The sequence below is a fragment of the Etheostoma cragini genome, chromosome 1 (genome assembly GCF_013103735.1).
Source record: "Etheostoma cragini isolate CJK2018 chromosome 1, CSU_Ecrag_1.0, whole genome shotgun sequence".
Taxonomy (NCBI): domain Eukaryota; kingdom Metazoa; phylum Chordata; class Actinopteri; order Perciformes; family Percidae; genus Etheostoma; species Etheostoma cragini.
This window is the reverse complement of record NC_048407.1, coordinates 14,783,962-14,800,723: the sequence shown is the minus strand read 5'-3', so window position 1 is coordinate 14,800,723 and position 16,762 is coordinate 14,783,962. Positions and strand designations below refer to the sequence as shown.

Sequence of the window (16,762 nt, the reverse complement as noted above, 5' to 3'; positions counted from 1 at the left end):
TTTCCTTGCTGCCTACTGGGGCAAGGAAGTAGATTAAGGCTATTAACATACAGAAAGATGCTGATCAGCCTTTCTGGTCTCATGTCTGGTCCATACTCTCTCCTCATTCGCTACAGTTGTAGGACCCATCAAATATCATGTGTTTGTATTTTTAGGTTTGCGTGTGTGTGTGGTGAAGGTAGTGTTTTTTGACTGAAACAGCTCATTTGATTCCAGCAAATATGCCAAATACAATCTGAGGGTGTCATGCAGCGACTAAAGCAGCAAAAAAAAGAGTGCACTCTCATTCACATCTGCAAACAGTAAGTAGTAGTGAGTCCAAAGAAAACATGGTGCAGGCATGCTGTGTCTGTTTATGTTGCTTATGAGTGAACATGCGGCGATGCACACACAATAAAGATAAGACACACACATGCATGCTATATTTAGATGACAAACTGTCATAAACCCAAGCTAAAGAGGGAAGAAATAAACAAAAGAGATGAAAAAAAGCAAGGCGGTCCAGAAGCATCCCCTGTCACGGTGCATTCCCCCATGTCCTAATTACACAGGCTTAGAGGAAACGGAGGATTAGCCACTGATTCACCACACTGCTCGCCTCATCTTCTAATAAGTCCCCTTCTTGTCTTATTGCCACCCTTTGTGCCACCCTTCATGGATCTCTCCAGGTGAAGGTAGCAATATGCTATTGACCTGTCACTGTCTGCGTGTCTTTGTTCCATCTTGCTAACCACCACCTAATCCCATTTTAAAAGTAGGCTCTGTAGCGTGCTTATTTTGTTAGCTGTTGTCATTATTTTATGTTCAATAATTTGGACACTGTTTTCATTATTAATACATAGGATCACATTCTTTTGTGCATGCTTTGTTTTGCATGTAGTGCACGTGTTGGCAATGTGTGCCTGTCTATTATAGGGTAAATACATGATTTTTATTTTGTATACAGGATAGCTTTAGCTAAATGTACAACCTGGAGTCTGTCTATTCATTGGTGAATACACTGAGTGAGTTTTGTTTACAGCATTTGTATCATGTAGAGACGAGCTGGGAATACCAGTTAGAACTGCTGATACTGGGCTTTCACAAATCTCACTCACTAAGGTCCAAAACACGTTGGGATAAAATCTTTTAACATGTAAATAGACTATATTATAGTATTTTTTTTTTTTTTTTTGCTGTAGTTGTGTACATAAATAGTAAAACAAGCTTTTCTATAACCTTCAACATATATATATATATATATATATATATATATATATATATATATATGCACAGAATCACAATTGTGAGCGATTATCTATAAAGATTTGCACATTTTATATAGGCGCTTGTTCCATACTTCTTCCATTTTGGGTCCCTACCGGTTTTTTAAACACCCAAATGAATCTGGATTTAACATGCAAGTTTAGTTCAGCTTTTGATTTTTTTATGGCAAAATCTAGTATATGTTATATAGATATGGTAAAATTGTAATAGCTGACAGTTATGTGTCAGTCATACATTATTTGCATATATTAAAGTATATCACTGTATTGCTAAACAATTTTTTATGAGAGAAAGAGGGGTTAAAGAGCAAGCTGTAGCCAGAGGAAATGTGAATTATACAAGGTCTGAAGTCGCAGGTTGGAAAGATGCTCAGGTTTTTTTGATTGGCTCATTCAAGAATCTTTTCTTGACTGACCTTGCAATATCTGAGGGCTTCTGACTGCTGTGAACAGTGAATGCTCAGAGTTGTATGTGCACAACAACAACAAAAAAAACTGTTATATTTCTGTCCAGCAGTGAAAGCAGCTATATGAAGAACAGTTACAACTTTGAACAGTGAATAACCTGCTCTAGCGCAGCGGTGGGAACCTTCTGAAGAGTGTTGTCACACATCACAGATGTGGTTACATATAAACATCACTTTGCCTGTTGTCATTGCTTTTTTGGCCTTGAATTAATTCCCGTGGCCGTTCATCACTGTTGAACCTGTTTGTTGAGGTTGCTAGTTTTGTTTCTGAAGTGTCTGAAGTGTGATTGTCAACAGATAAAAGAGAATACCATTCCTATGTAGTGGGAACGTGTGATGCAAGGCTACTTATGTTGTGATGGATTTTTATATAAATCCATGTATCGTTAAATGAACTTCATTACACAACTATCAATTTGCCCTTCATTTGCCCTCACATTGACTCAAAGTGGGCAACGTGTACATTATGTTTTGCCCTGTTAAGACACAAACAGGAAAACACACACACACACACACACACACACACACACACACACACACACTCACACACACACCTACACACATCCGGCAGCCTTTATATAACCAAGTAGGTCACTTGCAAACTAATTTGTATTTATAAGGACCTCATCCTGCATTTTAGAGCCCTCATTGCTGCTTTGTGTTAAAAGAAAAGTGCTGTTCAAGAACACCATCATGGCTGTCCAGATGTCCATCATCTCTACAACCCACAGACCTTTCTTGTCACCCACAGCACACAGCCCTGCTTGCTCATCATTGATTGGGCTTTGTGTGTTTGTTTGAATATGAGCTTATGCTCCTCCTCCTCCTGCTCTTGTGGTTTTATCCCTCTCTCTCCTATGCATAAATACTCTCTCCTCAGGGTGTTCTTTGAAGAACTTAGCCAGGCATTAGCTGATGGAGGGGCCTGCAGTTTGTGAAGTAACGCCTGAAGAGAGGACGTGTTTGATCCTGAGATACATGTCCTTGATTCAGTCTCGGCATTGCCAGCCACCAGGCACCCCCCACCGCTGCTGCCAAGCGTTTCCTGCCATGCATCGGTATTCTCTTGCCTCCCACTGTGATAAAAGCTATTACACTGGAGAGAAGTATCCTTCTCATTGTGCTAAGCCACCCACTGCATAAAACAATCCAGACTTATTCCCTCAACACACAGCCATAGTTGAATCAATAATTGGACGCCAAACAACAATTTATCATATAATGTAAAAAGTGTTTTAATTTGGATACAGCTACTATTTTGATACATTTTAATGGCTGTGTGCTGTGACGCCAATTTACCATTTTATATCACATCATGTGCGCTATGTAGTGTTGCTAATACATTTTAAGTAGGCCAGTATAAAATGCAGGTCCCACAGCAAACTATGTTGCTTACACCACAACAGCATTTTCATTGAGAAACTATTGTATTGCAACCTCTTAAAATAAAGTTTACAATACCGACTTGCAACTGTAGAGAAGAACCTGCTTTCCCAGCACTGCTCTGCTTTGGAATCATAACAATATCAGATTCAGTAATACACTTGAGTAATGTTCTCGTTTTCACCACAGAAATACTATGTAAGGAGAAAGGAATATAAAACAACCTGCTCTATATCCAAAGTGATGAAAAATATAACTTTTTGATTCCTTTGGGTCTGTGTCATTGTAAAACCAAATTTACAGCAGAATAAATAACAAAGCAGACTTTCATAATAAAACAGCAGTTCTTTTATAATGTCATTTCCACACATTCAAAAACTGGAAACCGTAAGCTCTACCTCAACAGTGAACACCATATTCATTGAAAGCTTTTTTTGTACATAGCCCCAGGACAAATCTGCCCTCCTGCCCACTGCTTAAACTGTTTTTTTTTATAAACCAAAATCAGAAATTTCAGACATACACCACACATCTTTTCACCAAGACCCAACGCTTGTTTGGTAGACTTGGGGTCTAAGAAGTCATAAGATATTTACTCAACATTAGGCTCAGTCAGAGAGGAGACTCTCTCATCTGTGCAGTTCAAATATTTAGTCATCATGATTGGCTGAGAATGTGGGGAGAGGGGGTTGCATGGATCAGCTGGGCTAGATAACAGTAGGGCGAGGAGATTAAAAACACCATAACACTCTGAATGCACACACAAACACACACTGTGAGCTCCCTCAGGTGAACAGGTGCAGTCATGGTCTGTCACAGATGCTCTGCGCAATTCGTCAGCTGCCTTTCCTCCTGTCCACTGTGGGTGGGTTGGGGGATATTCACCACATACAATCTCAACACACAAGTACACACACACACACACACACACACACACACACACACACACACACACACACACACACACACACACACACACACACACATTATCTTGGAGATCGTTCTCCATTCGCATAGGCTACTTTAGGAACTCATAGAGCTGTCTAATGACAAGCCAGGTGTGCATGATATTAAAATGACTTACCACTCCTGTGATGGATGCTAAATTCTTATGTGTTTGCAGCTTTTTACTTTCTTGCACCTTCTTTTTGAACTTAATGAATACTCTATCACACTACGTTTGTGTGTTCAGCCCGCTGCTGCTGCTGCTGCTTTGCTAGCAATAGCCTATGTTTGTACAGCTCGGTCTTGTTTCCTCTCTCCCTCCCACCACAGGATCTGCGGTGTGTGACAGAGGGACATTAATCACAGGGCTGGGTAATAAAGCGAGAAGGGATGGGCATGTAGGGCCAGGGGGGCAGGCGTCTGGAGGGAGAAAAGGATGTTTAGGGAAATCACACCATGCTTTATGACACACACTGATACACAGGCACATTTTTACACTCACAGGTTTAGGTGCACATCGTTCACGCAACATACTGAAAGCTTCCCCCCTGAGAGTTTAAAAAATGTAATCGAGGTGAGGCAAAATTCCAACCTCGGATTTCTGGAATGGTGACCAGAGAGCCTTGTGCCTTCTTGCCCACCTGTGTGTTACTTTATGTGGCCTGTGGCCCTCATTAATTGAGTGTTAATTTAGTAAAATACTTTTTCTGGAAGGGAAACAGAGGGGCATTTTTCTTTTTAGAAATTGGAAAGAAATGAGAGGCATTTTACGGCTCTGTAGAAGAAGCCCCTTCACAGTTGCTGTGATGCTGAAACGGCAGACGGAGCTTTCACAATACTGATAACTCTCATGATATGAGACGGTGATTAAAAAGTGTCTGTTTATTGAGGATTTTTATATCATGATTACTAGCTAAATGACAGCAGAACACACACTTTAAAAATAAAGTCCACTGGGTGTAACTCTATTATGTTTGTTTTTGTCCTTCACTATTTATTCCACACCCCGTTGGGTTATTGGAGTTTTTTAATATCAACCTCATTCCATCTTGACATTTTACAGTGAACACTGGGTTGTGAATCATGTCAAGTGGAGTTGTGATAGCGGATAGCCTATCCTCTTTACAGTTGATGCGCAGCTCGCCTCAAACAAGCCCAGTAGCTCGACTGCAGCACTGTTAGATGACGTAGTATTTAGAGTTACAATGGTGGAGATTAGTTTGAAAGACTGAAAATTGTGGAAGGAGACTTTATTGCGTGAGTAACACATGCCAATGACCAAGGAATTTTTTTGTCGAGTTAGGAGTGAAAATGTGTTGCACATTCCCTGTCATGCTTACAGACACATATACTGTAGGTACAGGGCATATGCAATTTCAATGCACGATAGATGTAGTTCTCGGTTTTGCCTTTGCCTTCTACTGTTTTGAAAACATTGAGCAGCCATTACCTGCTTTCCAATGGATTTCTTAATTCTTAATAATTTATTCTACAAGAACTGCCTCTAAAAATGTCCCTCTCCCATAAAAGAGATACATGTGACGCTAGATTTTTGCATTTTAAATAATGCATCTCATTGGTTCAAAAAGTAATTAACAAATCCTTAACTCATCTTTTTTTAGCCGTCACTGGCCTATCTCACCTCGGGTGTTGTTACGGCAGCATGTGATGTTGAACACCGGGAACCTGCATCCTTTTTTCTTTTTTTAAGGTTTCTGATTTAAGGGTCTTACTGAAATCGTTAAGGTTTCTTTGACACTGTGTGTCCTTGCTATTGCGCACAGATTTTTTTTAAAGTGCCCGTCCACAAAAAATCATTTTTACTACTGCATTTTTTGAAACATGTTAGGTCCATATGTGTTTGTGTTATGTTGTGAATGTGAAAATAAACTGCTACCCCCTTTTACAAAAGCAGAACCTCCAATTACAAAAGCTGGTCAGTCTGACGTCATGTTGCTTGAGCTCATTACTATTCATGAGCTTGCCCATTTGAGCTCGGTAAAGGATGCTGATAGCGAGGCTCTTATTGGATAGCTGTTAGCCAATCAGAGTCAATTTTGTTGAATTTGAAGGAGAACTGGCACAAATCCAGCCGAGTCTTCCTGCTTGCTTTCTATACCATGCTAGAATGGCTTGAAACAAGGTAACTAAGTTGTTTCTCCACAAACAAATGTTGCAGAATCAATGGTAGAACTTTAGACAATACCACAATGTAATGAAATAAGTGGGGCAGGTTCACCTTAAAAGCAGCTTAGCTACTTTTATATCTGTTTCATGTGCTCTTGGCAGTAAAGATAACTGGCAAGTACATAGCTGTCCTTGCTATTTTGCCCTGAAGCAAGGCAATTAACCCTGCCAGAGGTAGTGAGATAGCTCTGGCTTCTCACTGTTAACAAAAGCAGCCACAAGTACAAAAGAGTGTGTGGAGTTAATTAAACTTTTTTTGTTGGCAAAAGAGGTGTAATAAATATCTGATTTCAATCATGGATTCAGGTCAGCTGTCTACAATAGGGCTGCAAAGATACAAACATCAACAGTGTCGACTTCCTGACCGGGCAATTCGATCTTCAATGACACTTTCTTGTAAATGGTGCTGAAGCTTGCCTCTTCTCTTCTCTCTGATGTCTAAGATGTTTTGGTCACGCTTTCTACTGAGTAATATAAAATTCTCTCTGCATATCATTCTCTTCGTCCCCTTTCATTTTCATTTGTTCCAATTTAGTTCAGGGCTAATGTGGTTAGAATAGGTACTGTCCTTTTCAAGCCTTGTTTGTAAGATGAGATTCAAGCACACATTTTCCTTTAGCCCTACAATATCAATGGCCAGGACTGCAAACATGATAACAGAGTGAACACGAAAGATAAAAATACTGCTGTAAACACAGATTGATATCCAGAGATGTATGCTATCTTGAGGTTTTAGATTTTACAACATACACCTACAAATAATTTTAACTGAAAAATGAAAGCAATGATACTTGTCAAAAAAAGGAAAAATGACCCTATGATAAATTGAGGACGTCTACTAACAGGATATCAAGGTAAAACATAACAGTGAGTCTCTAGTGATGAAGAAATAGTAAAGCGTATTTGGCGATAGGTGATATGGTAATATGACTAGTTTTCTTAATGATTTATTGCATATTCAAAAATAATGAATAAAGCTTCTTATTAGTGTGCTTCATCATGGTACCATATCAAATCATTGACCGAGTGGTGAATCAAATAGTGATAAATGATTGCATGTTTAAGTGTAGCTATCAGTGTAATTTATCTTGGACAAGAGCAGAGAGGGACGCTGGAGAGAGAGAGAGCGAGTAAGCACGCCTCTGATAGCCAAATCATCACAGGCAAATGTGTGTTTGTTGCCCATCCCAGAGAGCTGGTGAAGCCATGGTGAAGAGAGAGGGAGGGGGGGGGAGGCAGATGAATGTCACCCTTGCTCTCATCTGTCATATTGTAAAGCGTAGATATGAGGAGAACGCCTCAAGGTTGAACATGCAGCTGAGACATAAATAATCTATCAGAGGTTTCCTCCAACTAAATAGAGGGAAATATGTCTGCATGGATTATTTATGCTTTAATATGCACACGGTGAACAGAGAATCACCTCTAAGAGCATGAAGACATTTTAGGGGCTAAGTTAATTGTCTGTGTCTGGAATGCATGCAAAGGGCGGTGAGTGGAAGCCAGTTGCTATCCAGTGGTTGAGCTCGGTTACATGTTGGGTCTATATTTTGTGGCTTGGTGATGGATTACAATAATTGTGTGTTCTGGTTGGGCAGTGTATTCAGGTTTGTGTAATTCATGTTCAAGCTTTCGTCCAAATCATCGATCTTTGTGTTTTGACATGTTGTTTGTGTTTTCTCACTCAAATCTTGAAGCACTCTACCGTAAACGCAGGCACACGCAGGCAAATGCTTCTTAGTGTTTGCAGAGAAATTCATTCACCCCCACACCATTTAAATGTAGTCCATCTCAAAGTGGCCTGGCCTCGGCTTTCCAGCTCACCTTCTTTCCTCTTCAGATGACTGCCTCGACATGGGAAATGTCAGGCTCTCTTTGCCAAGCGCTGTTTGGCTTCTTCAAACATTTGTGAAGTGTTAAGCTCATCTCTACAGCTTAGGAGGGCAGTCTCTCAGGAATCTAGGCTGCTGACCCGCATCACAGCAAAGACAGCCTAGCCAAGTGCACTCACATCCACTCTGTCCACTCATTTGCATCAATGAAAGATTGTATTAGGCCCCATCTTGTGGTCTTTACAGCAGCACTCTCACCATACTGTAAAGGACCATGCATCACATAATGGAATTGATGGTGTGGTTTTCCAGCTCTTAGCAATAATGTTGTTGTCTTCTCACATTTAGTTGGCAATAGTTTTCACCTACTGACTTTGTTTTTAGACTTTAAACCACCAACAGGCATGTTACTGGAGGACAAATTACATTGATTTAAAATGTGGTTTTGGTCCCACGCTGAACGAGGACAAAGATTCATCATGAGGAATCAAGGTTTAAACCATTAACATGCAGCAGGGGAGTTGAAAGGTGAAACAAGCTGTTTGCTGCTCATTATTAAAGCACACAATTGCTTAGTCTATAACTATGTTTTTGCTAAAATATTGTTGTCTGCGACTTGTGCAAGTGAAAATTTCCTTGGGCTATACAAACATCAACAATGCTGAAATTAAGCTCCTATGAATAGATTTGCCTAATTCCTCTTAACAAAGAAAAGCTGCCTCAGTTTTGTTGCAGTTTGTTTTGTTCCGAAAAGTGAATTTTAGCAAAATAGTGTTTCATTGCTATAAGAAATTGGAAGTGTGCTGTTTGTCTGCCACGTTTGGCTCTACAAACAGGCAGAGATGCATTTCATATCTCAAAACCAATATGCAAATTGGCCTGAGCTGCTGCATTTGTTTGGAAGCCTGTGCAAGCAACCTTTGGATTTTACTGGAGAGCAGTATTAAATGCTGTTGTTTTATTGCGTTTCTGTGTTTGTCTAGCCTGTACCTTGTTGAGTTTACTCTATTTTAACTAGTGGAATGATTGGAGGGGGTTTGTAAAGGCGGAATACTAAAATGTCTCAAGTAGCATGTGCAAATTGTCTGTTTTCACATGCTAAGGCGTGCCAAACTAGCCTGGCTCTGCCCTCCTACGTACTTCTGCTCAATTTTCATTTTCCTTCAGTCCTCCGTCTGGGTTTGAGGTATATTTACGTGTGTTCTCCCGACACATTTTTACCGGTCCAATCAGCAAACAGAGGGAGTGGCTGAGAATGATGATGTTGAGGTTTGGTAACCTTTGGCAAGTTCTGTTATGGCGACGGAAAAAGATGCGCTGCCGAATGTCCAGAACTTAAATCCCGATCAAGGGTTAGGGTCTTTGCTGAGTTTTGTTGGTGGCCATGATGTTGTGGCCCTCCTCCCCCACGGGGATCAGGAAAAGTTAGATTTACCAGCTCGCTCCATTAGTGGTGAAGGAGTTAAGCTAAGGTTAACACTAGCGATGCTAAGCCGATAGTTGTTGTCGTCTCCCCTCTTGTTAGCGTGGTCATACCAGGCAGAACGTAGGGGGGCGGAGCCAGGCTACCTGGGTGACTCTGTGCAGAACTGAGTACCCGCCTTCAAGGAAGTTAACGCTTGTCATCGTAGAGTGGCCACTCTCTGTACAAATGAAATGTTCGAGAGCCTGGTAGGACCAGGCTAGTGCCAAACATGACACACAATCAGTGTTTTAATATCTTTCCTATCTTGTTATCATTCACTGACCACTAACTGATTACTGCACACTGGCTGATGTGTGGATGGCAAACAAGAAATTAGTTGTACCAATTTCATTCATATAGTTCCAACTGTTAGGCTCCCATCTTCTTGTCTTCTTTTGGTTTCATCCCATCCGGCCAATGGAAATATTCAATTTATGGAACAACAGATGCTTCTTTTTTCACTTCACGCCCATGAGGAGAAAAAATAGACTCCTCGCTTTATTTTATTATTATTTTTTTAACCGAGTTCTGGATCTGTTTGACACAGGCATGAACACTCCAATAATCAGCCAGAGTGTGTGCATCCCTCTGAATAGAGATGAAAGACAGATACACATGCACACACTAATACACACATGCGCGCACATACATCAACATCAAGAATCAGTACACAAATAAACAGGCACAAACACACAGGGAGAAAGCACAAGCCATTTGGCACAGCCTCCCTGTCTAGGGAGGGCTTCAAAGCCCACTGACATGAATTTATGATAACGGCACTATGCCTTTGCCAAACCTCAACTGTTGTTGTTTTTCTCTCGCTTTCTCCCCAACCCTTCTGTATGCTCTGCCATCCCCTTGATCAGAGCTTTGGAAAATGTTAGCAGGTGTCCCCCAGTCTCTTGGAAAAGAGTGTTTGTGTGTGTGTATGTGTGTTTGGAATGGGACAGCTGTAGCTGGCTCATCCTTTTTTACATAATTTCATTAGGTTCAGCTCTAGTTTTCTTAACTTTGGGCTCCAGCTCTTTGTACAGTTTAGTTTTATAATGGTACTATGATTCTATACCCCCATGCTGTGTGGCTTTCCTTTGATGGTCCTATGATTCTTTTACCCTCACGCTGTGTGGCTTTCCTTTATTCTGTGCATACTACTGACATAATTATCACTTTCTTCTCCATCCATCCCCTTCCTTTTTTTCTATCTGCAGATGAGGATTGTGTGAATTGTACAGAGGAGTGCAGAGTACTGGGTCATTCTGACCGCTGCTGGATGCCCCAGTTCCCCGCTGGAGGAAACCAGGCAGAAGGTGTTGACTACCGCAACAATATGTTTGTGCCAGCAGGGATGGAGACTGTGCCAGATACAGAGACCTACGAGACTGTAAACCCCAATGGCAAGAAGACGTTCTGTACCTTTGGAAAAGAGAGGCGTGACCACACCATCCTAGTAGCCAATGTCAAGCCCTACTTAAAAGCAAAACGTGCCCTCAGTCCACTGCTCCAAGAGGTACCTTCAGCCTCTGGCAGTCCTACCAAGGGCTGCTCAACCATGTCTCCCTGCTCTTCAGTCAAAAGCCCCGCTGACGGAGCTGAAGGCAAACCTCCTCCGGCCACCTGCTCCGGCCACTACGGGCCTCCTGATGGCCAGTACCTGTCACCAACCAAACAAACCAGAGACCAGGGGGTCTACCCACCTTTGCCTCCCTCAGACCCCGTGGCTAAGGTGCTCGCAGAGGCCCGTTCCAGGATCAGCCAAGAGGCAACTGGCGAAATGGAGTGTATTCTGGAGCAGGTGGAGCCAGACGCAAACCGTGACAGAATGGACGCTGACCAGGTGGTGAGAGATATCGACAAACTATTGCAGGACTGCAGAGGAAGTGAGGCCACTGGCACACTCAGGAAGTGACACTCAGGAAGTGACACAAATGACTGCAACAAAAAGAAGATAAAAGGTGGAGAGAGGAATATAATTGTATTCCAAAAACTCTCATGCCAAAACTGTCACCAAAACAAATCAAAAAGGTTAAATGGCTCTTATAATGGGAGCTTTTTTCACTGTATTTGTTGTTGAAAATGCCGACACTGGACAGACAATGGGAACATTTATTATGTCAGTCATTTGGCACCGGTTTAGGTGCAAGGATCCCTACCAACGAAAAAGGAACTGGGTAACAAACATCTGAATTCTTCTGAATTTATAAACTCTTTTTGTTTTGGATTCTTAAGCAAATTGCAAAAGGCTTATGCCTCTGGCACCTCGCAAGCTATTATCTAAGTGCCCACCAGCTCATAAGTGTGTTGTTCATGGTCTCTCGTGAAATCCCACATATCTAAGTGTGTGTAGGTGGATTTCTGTTATGTGTGATGGCCATAGGAACTGAATGAAAAAGGACTATTTATGGTCAGACATGACAATCGATGTGGAAACAGTGAAACAAATTTGAATCTGTTTGGGACAGTGAGAGACCGAAATACACAAAATAACCGTATCTTTCTTGACTTTAATATAGGTGTTTAACGTGTGATGGATCCTGTATCTGAACATGATTGGTTAATCAGGTGTGTGTTTTCAGGGGTTGGTTATGGACTTGGGGAAGGAGGGGCTTAATTGCCACGCTGAAAGATAATTATTAACAGTGTAACCATGTTTCACCTGTCATTTGTAGCTACATGTGTAAGCTGTGTCTGTCTCATGCCTCTATTTAAACATTCATGTTGCTAACTGGTGTAGTTGCTTGCACCAATTTTACACACATTTGCACTACACTTTGCAAATACACCTGCTGACACACTAACATGCACTGATGCCCCTACACGTACACAAACACACACGTGCACACTAATGCTTACACACAAATGGCCATCCGTGTAATCGTCTTATACATGAACATCATCAGCTTTCAGTCCCTTGTGTATAGTGAATTATCATGTGTGTGACTATGCCTTAAGGCAATCACAAGTTGTATAAAAAGGGACATTTTTCCTTAACTGTGAAAAGATGATATCTATATCATTATATAGATGACTATGTAAGAATCCATGTATAGTGTCCAAATATTAGCAAAATATTTATACATTTTATAAGAAAAAACAAAATGAGGAATCTCAGCAAAAAGTGTCCTTGAGTTAAGGTCAAGTGCGGGGTATTAACTCAAAGAACTGCAAAGGACACTGCCATTGTTTCGAAGACAAATATCCAAAAATACAAATAAACAAGAAAATGTCCCTTCACATTATCACTATACATAATATCATTATATGTGTAAATGTATTCAATTTAGATGTGTTTACATCAAACTGACATATTTTTATTGATTTTACTGCAATTTCTGTGCATTTGAGCCAAATTGTTATGTGTACAAAAGCTATATTGTGTATTTTATTAAATTAATATATAGTTGTGTTGCAATATACATGGGCTTATATTGTATTTGGCAAAGTTGCCTTAGTAGCTGTCGAACTCTGTGAGTTTGCTTTAGTTTGGGTTTTTGTTGATGTTTTTCTTTTTTCCTCTGTTCTGCGTCTTTGCAGGCTGGCTTCAGTGCTTTTGAGATGTCGCCTCTTTTTACCCAAAGGTCCATCTGGATCAAATACAATAACTGTTGAAAGCTTAATGAGCCAGCTGATCTAGAATACAAATCAAACCAACAACAAAGAGCAACAACCACAAGATTACAGTTTGAATATTTTTACTGAGCAGATTTTTACAGGGCAGCTATTTTCTTTAACAATAACTAGTATGCGTATCTTGTGTTCATTATGTTTTTACTTTCTTTCCAAAACAGAAACCTGCCATATGGAAAATGGAGTGGTTTCGTTGGTGATCATAAAACTGCCTTACTGTCTCTGCAGAGAGCTTGTTGTATCTGTGGAGCTTGTGACTGCTTATAAAGCCCTGGTCCAACAGAATGTGCATTTTCTATTAAGGACCAACAGAGGTTCTTTTTCAGCAGTCCGTGTTTATGTGTGTACTCCTTCTCGATACATGTTAGAATTCTCATACTTTGCAGAGAAACTTGACATCTAAAATTCTGTCTGACGTTACTTTGGATTTGATGTCTTAGCTGTTTAGGTACATGGTTTATATAACCAAGTCTATTCACATTCAGGCTTTCTTAAAAAAAAATGATACAGACATTTATTTTTGAAAATTTTGGCACATTTCGGCCACTCTCTGAAATAAGGGAGGTGCTTTTTCTAATATACTCTGACAGTAAAATAAGCAGATCAGTAGGCTATTAGACTAAATGTGTTTTGGAAAATATGACCTCAATCACCACATCTATGTAAGATGCAGCCATGAGAGGGAACAGTGACTTGCATTCATTTGGCTCCTGGTGTGTTTACTTTCAAGCGTTGAGTTGGAATTTTGACAACAGATATAACACATTTTATCCTGCAGACATGGAACATCTGAGTATTTTGGTATTTCTGTTCTTGTTTCTTTTTTTTTTTAATCAAGAAACATGTATGGACATCCGCTTGTCATTCTGCCATTTGCTGTATCTTTTGCCTACTTGCCATCTTTTTATATTTCACTATTCATTTGCTTACTTTTCTCCTCTTCAGCTGTTTGCTTTCTCGCCTCTAAGGAGCAAAGCAACTGTTAGCTTTTCTCCTCTCTTTCTTCTGTAAAATATTTGGTTTCGGTTTACCCTTGCTCTTTTACTGGGAGACGGCAGAGGCTGTATTTTTAGAGAGGGCTTGAAAGATTTAAGGGAGGAGGAAAATACTGATATTATTTTTAAATGAGATTTTATTCATTATCTCTCTCAAATACCTAGGTAAATCAAGGAAGCCTGACATTCACATCATGCAAACAGTCCAAATGTGCTGTTCAAAGTGCACACTGCAGCTATGATCCTGACAAAAATGCTGATACACATGTGCGCACGCACACACCCAGACACAGATACACACACGATTGCCCAGGCACTTAAGCAGAACACTGCTTTTCTAAATGCATAACCCCTTAATGTTATTGTGAGGGCTGAAAGAGAGGGCAAACGCTACATAGACAAATGTGACACTTCCACACTTGTCTTTGTGGCTTAATTTCTTTTTATCTCATTAATGCTATTTCAAGCCTTTTCTACTGTGTCGATATGCATGTGCTTGATTCACTTTCATGCCCCTCATTGTTTGACAAAACCATTCCTTTCTTCTTATTTAACATATGTTACCTGTGTTCTAAAGATTCAGTTCCAACTCACACAAAAACTACACTGCTGTGGTCTCTTTTTATTTGTGTATTCATTAAAACAACTTGCAGAGGTCACCCCAGGATTCTGTCTTTTGCTCGGTCTGGCTGCCACAAACAGTCACTGTCACACTTCAGGCACATTACAAATGCTGTTCCCTTAAATGGTGTTCCCCTGGCCTGGCCACTGTCTGGACACTCACAAACCATAGGCAGGAATATAGCTGTGTGCAGTGGGTGGAAGGTATTCTTTAAAGCCATGGCCCCTCTCTCAGGCTATATGCTGTTTTAGTAGAACAGAGGCTGCTGCTGAGGTCAACACATACAGTAATTGGAGACTAAGCATAATGCAAAGCCTCTCATTATTGTTTGATTACACACCATTGGCATCATATACTGTTGGCAGTGCATTACTCCAATCTAGGTATTGAGTGGGTTATTTTTGCCCACAAGAGTCTTGCTTTTAGGAAGTGAATAAAACAGGGCCTTGTTGAATGTGGTTAACCACCTCTGGTCCCTGAGTGACACTGATGCAAGTGCGTACAGACTCAGACAGCCACTGGTTCACACACTCACACACACACATAGAGACAACATGCCATTTTGGTTAGTTAAAACAAGCACCCAATGTTTGTCAGTGCAGTCCCCTCACCCCTAAGCCCACACCGATAGCATAGGGCTCCATGCTACAATGGGCAACTGATGAAAAGACCAGAGACATTCATTTGTATGGATTATTTCAACTGCTATTGTCTAAAGGCTGTGTTCATTGTGATCTATCTGAAAAAAAGATGAAAAGATCAAATAAATAAAACAATTACTAATAATGTTTGCTCTTGTCCTTGTATGAGTCGATAAAGGAATGGCTAGTCATAATTTCTCTTCTCCCAAGAGATAACCTTGAGCACTCGATTTTTGTTTTTTGTTCTCTCAAAATCTCAGTTTTGCCTTGTCAAATAGGATTGCACTGTTTATTTTCAGAGTGCCAGCTTTCTTTGGATTAGATAAAAATTGGCTTTTTCAATTAGAGTTCTTTGTTTTTAAATGCATGCACCTCGTACCCAAGCAAACACACACACACACAAACACACTAACAAATTGTTGCTTTGGCAAAGGATTATTCATTCATTACAAGTTCACATTTTTGCCACACAAAAGATTACTTTTAGTTTTTTTTTTTTTTATTGCTCAGAGGCAAATACATTGCTGCCTGAAATTATGTGTAATAATTCTACTCAGTCTCTGACTCTACCCTTTAGCTAGATTTACATTCAGAAGCCAATTTGAAGTCTCTTCATCGGCCTGCGGTTAGGGAGATAAACTGTACTGTATGCTTCCCATTTACTCAGTGAAATCTGGTTTGCCTAATTCAGATTGAATGAGTTACATGATAAGAGTGGAACACATACACTGACATATGTGGTCTCCTTTGTGGTGTTTAGTTCCCCAATAAGAATGGTGAACAAACCTTTTTGTGCTGACTGGTGCTTAAAGTATTAGAGCTTTGGAATGGGTTTTTAATGTCCTTTTTCCTTGTTTTCCAAAACAAAATGACAGACCATGGAAGCTAATGATACACCATTACATTTGTCTCAGGAAACGTCCATCATCACTGTTTAATTGTAGTAAGTACATATGGTTTTATGCTCTTGTGATTCCATGCATCAATTGGCATACTGCTGTCTAAGGATTTAAGTTATTCAAGTTAGATTTAAGTTAGTCATTTTCTGCAGTCCTACTAAATGCTCATTCAGGACTATAACATCCTAATTACACAAATACTTTCCACAACCTGCCAGTTAATATTTTGTAACGCTTGTGAAGAGATTCAACACTTGGATTTTCCGAATCAACTGGGATGGTAATAAATAAATAATTAAACTAATTTAAATACATCAAGATCAATTGTTTGTGGAATTATTCATTATTTGTACAGCAATCGATCAAATTCATTTTCATTTTGACCACATAGGGAATACTTTACTCCGTACTAGATTTGCAGGCCATTGGTATGCACC

The 16,762-nt window shown here is 40.2% G+C and overlaps 1 protein-coding gene across 2 annotated transcripts in view; it reads left to right on the top strand.

Annotated features, from left to right (window-relative positions):
• Positions 1 to 15,571, top strand: part of pcdh17 (protocadherin 17) — a 59,568-nt gene extending 43,997 nt beyond the window's left edge. For both annotated transcript variants that reach the window (XM_034869556.1, XM_034869546.1), the window contains exon 5: positions 10,753 to 15,571. In XM_034869556.1, the coding sequence (XP_034725447.1) occupies positions 10,753 to 11,450 (698 nt within the window). In that variant the 3' untranslated portion in view covers positions 11,451 to 15,571. The remainder of the gene's footprint in view (positions 1 to 10,752) is intronic.
• The last annotated feature ends 1,191 nt before the right edge of the window (positions 15,572 to 16,762 follow it).